The sequence below is a fragment of the Arachis ipaensis genome, chromosome B2 (assembly GCF_059453495.1).
Source record: "Arachis ipaensis isolate K30076 ecotype BB chromosome B2, ASM5945349v1, whole genome shotgun sequence".
Taxonomy (NCBI): Eukaryota; Viridiplantae; Streptophyta; class Magnoliopsida; order Fabales; family Fabaceae; genus Arachis; species Arachis ipaensis.
The window spans coordinates 19763034-19772664 of record NC_142437.1 but is presented as its reverse complement, the minus strand read 5'-3'; the positions used below and the strand labels follow the sequence as shown (position 1 = coordinate 19772664).

The 9631-nt window shown below is 33.7% G+C and overlaps 1 protein-coding gene and 1 non-coding gene across 8 annotated transcripts; one reads left to right on the top strand and one right to left on the bottom strand.

Moving 5' to 3' along the window:
- Window positions 1-1384: 1384 nt before the first annotated feature.
- On the bottom strand, window positions 1385-8917 carry LOC107626940 (cysteine desulfurase 1, chloroplastic). 7 transcript variants are annotated; one of them, XM_088504965.1, is made up of 13 exons: window positions 8567-8724; window positions 6883-7171; window positions 6521-6771; window positions 6062-6342; window positions 5182-5315; window positions 4935-5094; window positions 4306-4492; window positions 3373-3518; window positions 3225-3297; window positions 3000-3063; window positions 2551-2650; window positions 2051-2209; window positions 1385-1824 (listed from the first exon to the last, which is right to left on the bottom strand). In XM_088504965.1, exons 4-13 carry the CDS (start codon window positions 6281-6283, stop codon window positions 1654-1656), a joined length of 1416 nt encoding a protein of 471 aa, XP_088361091.1. In that variant the 5' UTR covers window positions 6284-6342; window positions 6521-6771; window positions 6883-7171; window positions 8567-8724; the 3' UTR covers window positions 1385-1653. The 7 variants fall into 7 exon arrangements, with proteins under 7 accessions (XP_088361091.1, XP_088361092.1, XP_088361097.1 ...); XM_088504966.1 differs by lacking the exon at window positions 6883-7171 and having other exon boundaries at window positions 6521-6634; window positions 8567-8917; XM_088504971.1 differs by lacking the exon at window positions 6521-6771 and having other exon boundaries at window positions 6883-7179; window positions 8567-8895.
- Window positions 8918-9260: 343 nt separating this feature from the next.
- On the top strand, window positions 9261-9332 carry TRNAT-UGU (transfer RNA threonine (anticodon UGU)). Its single transcript has one exon. It is a non-coding gene; the product is annotated as a tRNA-Thr (tRNA).
- The last annotated feature ends 299 nt before the right edge of the window (window positions 9333-9631 follow it).

Sequence of the window (9631 nt, the reverse complement as noted above, 5' to 3'; positions counted from 1 at the left end):
AGATCTTTTTTCAAGTTATCTTTTTTTCAAAAGATCTTATAAAAAAGTAAAAGTAATTTTATATTTGGATAACTCATGCAAAAAGATCTTTTTATTTATCAATTATGTTTGTGTATAACCATATAAAAATACTTTTTGTTTATTTATTATGTGAAAAACATCTTTTTTTTTAAGAAAAAAGATCTTTTAAACAAAGATGTAAATTGTAGCTTCTAAAAAAAGATGTTTTTTTATTTTTCTAATACTTTTATTTTTACTACTAAAAATTTACCAAACAGGCTAAAAAAGAAAAGGTTTTTTTTATTGAAAAAAGATTTTTTTTTTTTTTTTATCAACTTAACGACCTCAAACAAGCACTAAGTGTCAACTGTCAAGTGAGGTAATATTATTTATTTTTCATTAACAACCCTTCTCAAAAAAAAAAGAAAAAAAAAAAGAACAACTGTTAGTGAAAATACAGTATAATAAAAGAAATTAATAAGGATCATTTATCCAATGATTTTCATTTATATAAAATCAAAATATATTTCCATAATTATGTGCGTAATTAAAATCAAACAATATTTGAGAGAAAAAAAATAGAATGGTACTAAATGAATAAGTCATTGTTTAATTAAACATTTAACCAAAAGTCAAAAAGAACAAAAAAAAAATATGCAACTTAAAGTTCAGCTTCATTCTTCCTCTATTCTCCCTTCATGATCCATTTGTCTTCTTCCCCTCACGTTCTTTTTTCTTTGTTCAACTTTCTTGTTTAGAAAACAAAATAAAAAACAGAAGAAAATAAGTAGAATTAAAAAAAAGGATGATTTTTTTTTTTTCTTTCTGTTTCTCTTGTTCTTTGAGAGAGAAAAATAGAAAATAGAAAAAAAAATGTAATTTTCTATATTTTGTGTTTTTCTTCAAAGATTTATGTATTTTTTTTTTACAAAATTTTCTGTATTTTTTATAACAAAATTGTGTATTTATTTTTAAGCTTTTTTTAAACAGTAGTTTCAAAAACAGCTTTTGAAGACGTGGTTATAAAATCACATTTTTACCTAATATCTTTTACATGAAAAATTTATTGAGATTATATTTTTAAGAAACCAAAATAACTCGACAGAAATCAATAACATATATAGAATAGATTTTTTGGTGCATGTCTTTGAATTTTGAATTTACAGGGCTCTCCATTGCCTGTGCTGCTTGACAATATAACACATCATCTCTCATAGATTAACATCTATTTTTTTTTTTTTTTTGACAGTATGGATTAACATCCTTGTGAACGAATAAAGTTCATAAAAGTATCAGAAATTTTAAATTTTAATAAACATCTCTTGTGCTCAAATGTGTACCTGTTCCAACTTCCAATAAGCTACAATTGATTTTAAATATTGACTAGGTATAAAACAATGCCTAAGCATCATTCTTTTGTTTCGATACTGAAATTCAGCATCAATTTTATTATACATACAAGTTTAGGAGGTTGATGATGTGGTGTTCCACAATTTAGACAATGAAACCCAAAATTTAAAAGACGCCTCCACCACTAAGATCATTAGAAGGAATTTAATTCAAGAACATTGAGATAGCACGTCCCTACCAATTGACCTAACAGTGAGATGACATACAAAAAGAAAAATTGATTTACATAACAATACATTCTGATTACTTGAATGAACTGAAGAAGTTAACTGTGTCATTGAGGGCCTGGATAAAATTGTCAACATCCTCCTTAGTGTTATAGAAATAGAGACTTGCACGTGCACTTGCATTGACTCCCAAGTACCGATGGAGGGGTTGGGTGCAATGGTGACCCGATCTGATAGCCACTCCATGCTGAAAAGATGTTACATCATCAATTGCAATTCAAGACAAATAATTTCCAAACATGCTCAATGCAATGCTGATCATAATTCCAAAAATGCTAAATAGTACGTTTTTTTAGCAGGCATACAATTGCAAAAGATCATCATGATTGCTATCTATAGCTTCTTTCTTGAAAAAAATGGTTCTTAGAGAACTTTGCGTGTGGGGACTGGGGATGGTCATTTTATCCTCTTACCTGTTGATCAAGAAATGTTGCAAGATCGGTTGCGTGAATATTTTCAACATTGAAAGAACAAAGTGCAGCTCGTTTAATTTTTTCTGAAGGTGCCGGCCCATAGATGCGAATATTTGGGATTGAAAGGAGCCTTTCATAAAGATATCTTCCCAGCTCCACCTGTGAAATTTCACATTTCATTGGAATCAAAATAGTTAACCTTGCACCAGACAAACTGTTAACATCAACATATGTGACTAAGCACATGCGTAGAAAGATTTATCAAACTTAATTTACAGTGCAGTTTCTCTCACATAAGCACAGATCATTTTCATTTAGAACGCATTTTGTTAACCATTTCTATCAGTTTTCCTTTTTGGGTTGTCCCCCCAAAAGAAAGAGAAAAAAGTTAAGAGGAACATCAAGCTTGCTAATGCTTTTGATAAATTCATAGCATGTATCTTTCTTGTTCTTTGAATCATAAAATAGCTTGTCCTTTAAAAGATTGAAGCCTAAGTTACCTCATAATCATGTATGGTTTGCATACCAATCCCAGATAAGTAATCAATTGCTGCTCCTAAACCAATTGCTTCCCCAATTGCTGGTGTTCCGGCCTCAAATCTAGGACAATCAGAGTGCATCGAATAATTAGACAGAGTCAACTAATAGTATGCCAAACAGAAAAAAGTTGCAAAGAGAACAACAACTACATATTATCTATCACTTATTATCTATTACTAACAGTAACTGTAGATGGTTGATCCTTTTGAAGTTAAAGGATTGAGAAGTTAAAATCTGTCAGTAACACTGACCAGAGTTAATTTTAAAAACATAGAAGCAAAGAAATTATTAGACATAGACATGCAAATTAATAGAACCACAAATTCTCTTCATCAAACTTGTGATCTCCACCCAAGGTCACATAAGACTATCCATAAGATAAGAGTCGGGGAAAAGCAAGTTCACAAACCTGGATGGAGGTTCAGCATAAGTTGAATGATCAAGAAATACATCTGAAATCATTTCACCACCACCTAGACAAAGAAAAGGCCGAGGTTGCCATCAGTATATTAGCTTCAAAAGACAATATCATTAATCATGGTTCCAAAAAAAAAATAGGGCTTCAATTTTATTTTATAGTCATTTCCTATTTGAACGAGAAGACACAAGGGAAATACCATGTCTAATTACTTACCTAAAAAGGGAGGCATGGACGACAAGAGGTCTATTTTACCATATAAGAATCCAACACCTGTAGGCCCACACATCTGGAAGAAGTATTTGACAAACTTATTATAATTGTTCCAAAGAAATACAAGCAAAAATAAGTTAACAATCCTAACCTTGTGAGAAGAAGCAACAAGAAAATCAACATTGAGGCTGTGAACATCAACTGTCATGTGTGGAACACTCTGACAGGCATCTACAAGCACTTTTGCTCCAACATCATGAGCCCAGTTAGCAATATCTCTAACAGGAAGTACCGAAGCTGTACAAATATATCAAAACTAGTTCATTTTAGCTATAAACTCCAAAAGTGAGCAACAAGTACTACCAGCTGCAATGCTGCATAAAATAGAAGTCTAAAAATTGAAAAAACACAGCAAGAGAAATTAGGATGCTGTTACAGTTCATATACGATGTATGCACTGATATTTAACCTTATTAAGGTTGTAATGGAATTGAGTACTGCGCTAAGCATTAGTTTCTGCTTGATATTAATAAGATTTTTTTTAACTTATAGAATAACCAGATTTTGTGGATTCCATTATAGAATAAGTTTTGGATTGCCACTTCATACTCCATTAAGGACCACTTTACAAATTCATTTGCAAAGTAAACTCTCTGTTCTTAAAAGTGTGATTAAACCAAACCCTACAGAATGCTGATACAAGCGCCACTTATCAGCCTCTGTGAGACATAGAGCTCCCATTTAAACTAAAGACAATCCTTTCAGCAGCCTGGCTGTTTTGGAATTGACTCTCCTAGTAATAGGTTTCGTCTCTTACCTTTTCATACCTAATATGTTTCTTCAAGTTCAATGAGGGGGAAAATACTAATTTGGAATGTTCAACGCTAAGTGATACCTAATTTGAAAAGTTTTGCGGAAGAACATTGAGTATGCCATATAGAAAGCTTAGAAACCTAGTGACCTTCTTGTGACATAAAAAGTTCATCAAGCCATCAACCCAAGAGGCACATGATCTTTGATGGTATACATATTGAAGTATTGTTCAATCAACACAAAGAAACATAATAAGAAATAAGAAACATACCAAGCACATTTGAAACATGATGGACAACAACTAACTTGGTCTTCCTTGACAGCAGTTCTTTCAATTTGTCCATATCTGGAATTTCATATTGGTTTAAGTTCACAAATTTCAAAACAGCCCCAACTTTTTGAGCTAGTAGTTGCCAAGGAACAATCGCACTGTGATGTTCAGCAACCGTAAGTATAATCTGTAAGAATATATATATAGAATGGAGGATTTGATGAGGGCAAGATTTGGACATAATGGTGGAACACAAACATTAACAAGGACACCAAGACTAGGGAAATTTAATTAACTAAAAGATACCCAATGTTTCTTGATATTCAAATTTCTATTATTGAATTCCTTTTGCAAATTCAAATTAATCCTTAATACTTTCTTCAAAACTTAAGAAGACACACAAAATGATCTCAGGCTTTTGAACAATTATGTTATTTGACATTCATAAAGATATATATCATTAAGAATAATGCTACACATCCAAATGATTTTTGTTAACCAAGTTGGTCTAACATCAACAAAAGTCAATTATATTATAGATAGCATTACTCCAAGTCTTATTGTTTAACTTGGTTGGACTTGGTTCATAAAAAGACTTGGATGTATAACATTACTCTATCATTAAATACCTCATCATCTCTTTTTAAATTTGACAAGCCCCAAGAATAAGCCACTAGATTGATAGCTTCAGTAGCATTTCTCGTAAATACAATTTCACTGGAGTCAGAAGCATTTATAAAACTTGCAACCTTCCTTCTAGCTGCTTCATACTGATCCGTGGCCTTTGCACTGTATTCATAAAAAATTGTGCAAGATAAAACATACAACCAAATTATGCAATTAGAATTTTAGTTATTAATATTACACTATACTTGCCTCAAGAAATGTATGCCCCGATGTACATTCGAATTGTATGCTTCGTAGTAGCTTTGCAGTGTCTTCAAAACAACGGTAGGCTTCTGAGAAGTTGCTGCATTGTCTAAGTAAACAAGTTTTGAGCCATTTACTTCCTGCGAATTGAGTTTGAGAGTATCACAACTTTATGATGTTAAAGAATAACATATGGAGTGACTTTTTCACCATTTTTTTAATTTTTTTATTAATGAAGAGTAACCTTTGAACCACATTTCTTTTGCATTGGAATTCAAGCATTCTATAACTATTCACATTACTTTACTACAATACTTAGCGATTGTTTGATATGAGAATTAGGTGTTTAACCATTGACTAAGGTTTGGCAAAAAGTTGTAGATCTCATCCATCAAATGAACACATTCTTCCTCTATAAACTAAGAGTTACACAAGAAATGCAAGCTTTAGGGATGTGAATCACAATCACAACATACAGCAAAGACGAAAAGATAAATTAGAACATTTAAGCTTCAGTAAGTGAGCAGTCAAGGAGACTATCTTTCGTAGCTTCAATGTTTCCACAATGTCAAAGTGGGTCTAAACTTTGTCTAAACTTGCGAACTATGTTGCACAGATAAGAATGCAAATATCGAATATGATTCATAAATACGGCACTTTTCTAGAAATTAGTCATGAATTTAAGAAGGTTAAGGTATATGTATATGATACATATACATGCCTACATGAGTAAAAATGAAGTGCTTGTGCATCACAACTAGCAACTATATCAAATTAAAAAGCTAACATCTTATCTAAACATTTTCTAATCATTCACAGGCTAAACATAAATGACAAAGGATAAAAAAATGAAAGCGAGGATAAGATAAGATAAGAAAATAGTCACCTGGTGAAGTATAGGAAAATGGGGTCTTGTGGTGTGCCCCAAAGAAGGGGAACCAAGGGATGGTTCAGCTACAGCTTCATTAGCGGTTGATGCACAAACAGATAGAGAAGAAAATCGACGGAATCCGAATTTCACATAAGAAGAGCTCCTAGTGCTTATTGAACAGCAACAAATGGGGCTTGAGAACTTGAAAGATGGAAGTTTTGGCAGCAAAACTTCCATTGATCAGCAAAACTCCCAACAACAGAATCGCAAAACCGCAGTTATTTTGGTGAATTGTGCTGCAGAAGAAGCAAGAAAGCAGAGTAAAAATAAATAAATAAAATAAAAAGGGTAAGAATTTCGTGGGAGGGAATAAACTTAGAAATTCAACCGAAAAAACTAAAAAGCGTGCGTTAATTACAAAATTTAGAGGTAAAGAATTGAAGTATAGGAATTAGGGAATAAGGAGGTAGTTACTTGAATACGGAATTTGAGGGAATGATGAACCTGTGTCAGAATTTGGGGAAATCCGTTGCAGTATTGGGTAATGGGTAGGTGAGGTTGTTTTGGCATCTGGCACACACACTGTTACTGTGACACACAAACAGAAGTCATTTTTTTTTTTTGGACAAAGCCCATGATGGGCTACAAGGAATTTGGGGAAATCCGTTGCAGTATTGGGTAATGGATAGGTGAGGTTGTTTTGGCATCTGACACACACACTGTTACTGTGACACACAAACAGAAGTCATTTTTTTTTTGGACAAAGCCCATGATGGGCTACAAGGATACAACCTAAAACTGACCCAGAACCCAACCCAGATACCCTGGTCCCTTACCCTTGCAACTTTTACTCCACTGCGGCTTCTCTCTGGTCCCTATCAAGTCGCAGAACACTATATCGTAGGCGGTGCTGTTGATGGTCTGCGCTGCTGCTCCCTGCGACCTCCACAGCGGTTCCGGCGTCCCCTCCCTTCGAAGAATCGAGCCACCGTGATTGCTGATTGATGATATTAAGGTTTAAGGAAAGGATCGCTGGTGAAAGACCATTAGGGGGAAGCATTACAAACGGGGGCCAAACTCCAAAGGCTCTTCCACTCACTCCCGTCACACCTCCATTAGCCGCTGCTATTCACCTCCGCAATTGAGGCCCGAATATTAAACGAGTTAACCCATAACCTTAAGAATAATATATGAGGGATGAATGCATAATTCATATTATATAGTTTTTGTGCCTTTGTCCATGTTTTTTTTGGGGATTTTGGTTTGGATCCTTGTGATGATGGTGTGGTACTGTGGTCTATAGCAAGGTTCTGAAAATCGAACCGGTCATCGAACCGTTTTAATTACTGGTTTACTGGTTTATAGGTTCAACCGGTTCGACCGTGGTTGAACCGAAAAAATCGTTTTATAATAAAATAATAAATATAAATAAACTGATATCATATACATGCAGGCAAACTCAACAATTATATTGAATTAGGGGAAGTATAAGGTATAGAGTGAATAATTCAACCATCAATAAAACAAGCAAATTCACAACAATTAAGAAGGAAGATCGAATTAGTGAGAGGGTGAGCCTCTTGCAGCAGAGAAGAGGCAAAATTGAAACAACAATCAATGAAACAATGCTAGCTGCCCCTTTCTCTATTCCTCTATTATAAACACACCAAATATAGTTATAGTCTAACAAATTTCAACAAATCCAAATTAATACTACTCACTAGCAAGAACAATCTCAACAACAAGAATCACAATAGCAATAATTTAATGAATTAAAGAGAGCAAGATTGGAATAAAAAAACCAACAACCTAATAACAAAAAACAAAAGCAATCTATATCCAAGAATCACAATAACAATTTAAAAAATCAACAAATTAACAATTAAAAAAGGAAACACAGCAACCCAATAATCTAAAGAACGATAATAGGTATACCAAATAAACAACAACAAAACTTGAATAAAAAAATCCAACAAATTAAATCACAGCAACCTAACAATTTAGCAAATTATCAAATTAACAAGTTCAAGAACAAAAAATCACAATAAAACAAAAAATATTAAAGACAACAGAGCAACAACATATCAGAAGTAAAAGGTTGATACTTTCATCCATACCTAAACATTACCAGAAATCCAACCCAATAATCTCAACTCTCAAGTTCACAACAAACAACATCCAAAATTATTCAAAATTATTCACAATTATTCAACAAAATACAAAATCCAGTTCAGTAAACAAAGCAAAATCAGTTCAGTTTCAGTAATCAGTAAACAACAATTATTAACCAAAGTTCACAGTTCAGTTTACAGTTCAAAGAAAAATAAAATAGGGAGACAGAGTTCACACTTCACAGTTTCAGAGTTCACAGTTTCAGAGTTCATCATGTCACACTTCAGTGAGTTCAGTTCACAGAGCTTCACAAAATCAAAGAACTACTCAATCAAACTCATCAGGAGCAGAGACATGCAACAGTTATTCAATCAAAGTATCAAACAATCATAACTAAAAAAAATTTACCTGGAACTCTGGAAGCTCGAAGGCACCTTCAAGGCTTCAACAGAACATGCAATAGGGAGAGTGGGAGACAGCGACGCCGAGTGACCAAGCAGTGGTGGAGCACCTTCGAAGGGACGACGGCGGCTGCGCGATGGAGGTGGCTGTTCCAACGAACAACCTTCTGCTGCGCGACGGAGGTCACTGGTCGAAGGAACGACCGCTGCTGCGCGATTAGGTGGCTGTTCGAAGGATTGACGGCGGTGGCTCGACGGAGGTGATGAGAACCCGTGTGAGAGTCAGAGAGGCCAGAGGCGTTCTCAGTTCTCAGTTCACTCCTTCACTTCACTTCTGAAGCAGTGAAGCTCGATGAGAAGGCAATTAGGGATTTCGTCCTTGATTATAGGGTTCAGAGGTTGAAACGGCAACGTTTTGCTGCCCAACCAAAAAACCGGCCGGATCACGGTTCGGTTCGACCGACTGATTATCGGCCGGTTCAATTTCGATTTTTAAATTTTGCGGTTTTGATGTTTGTCCGAATCGTTTTGTGCCCGGTTTTCAGATTTTGCGGTTTTCAGAACATTACTCTATAGACATACCGGTGGTGCTCATAGTAGTATTTTTTGAGTTCACATGCAATTTGTATTTCTTTCAAAATGGCTAAATATCTCATATGATTATATAAATAATGTAATGGGAGGAAAATAAAATTGAATAAGCCCCTATAGCTCAGTGGTAGAGCGTCAGTCTTGTAAACTGAAGGTCTGTAGTTCGATCCTGCATGGGGGCATTTTTTAACAATGGTTATTTTAACAATTAAAAATTAAGGTTGTCTCATTTAAACATGGATATAGCTAATATGTCTTCTAAAGACATAAATTAAAATTTTTTATTAATAATAAATTTATAAAAATAAATTATTGTATTTCCACTCTTTTCAAAAATAACAATTATACTTTTCTTTTGAAGTTTTAAGCATAACTTAAAGATTTTATTTTATTAAAAACATAAAAAATTTAAATTTTTAATATATTTATTTTATATTTATTAAATAAAAATATTGCTAATATGTCTTCTAAAGACATAAAT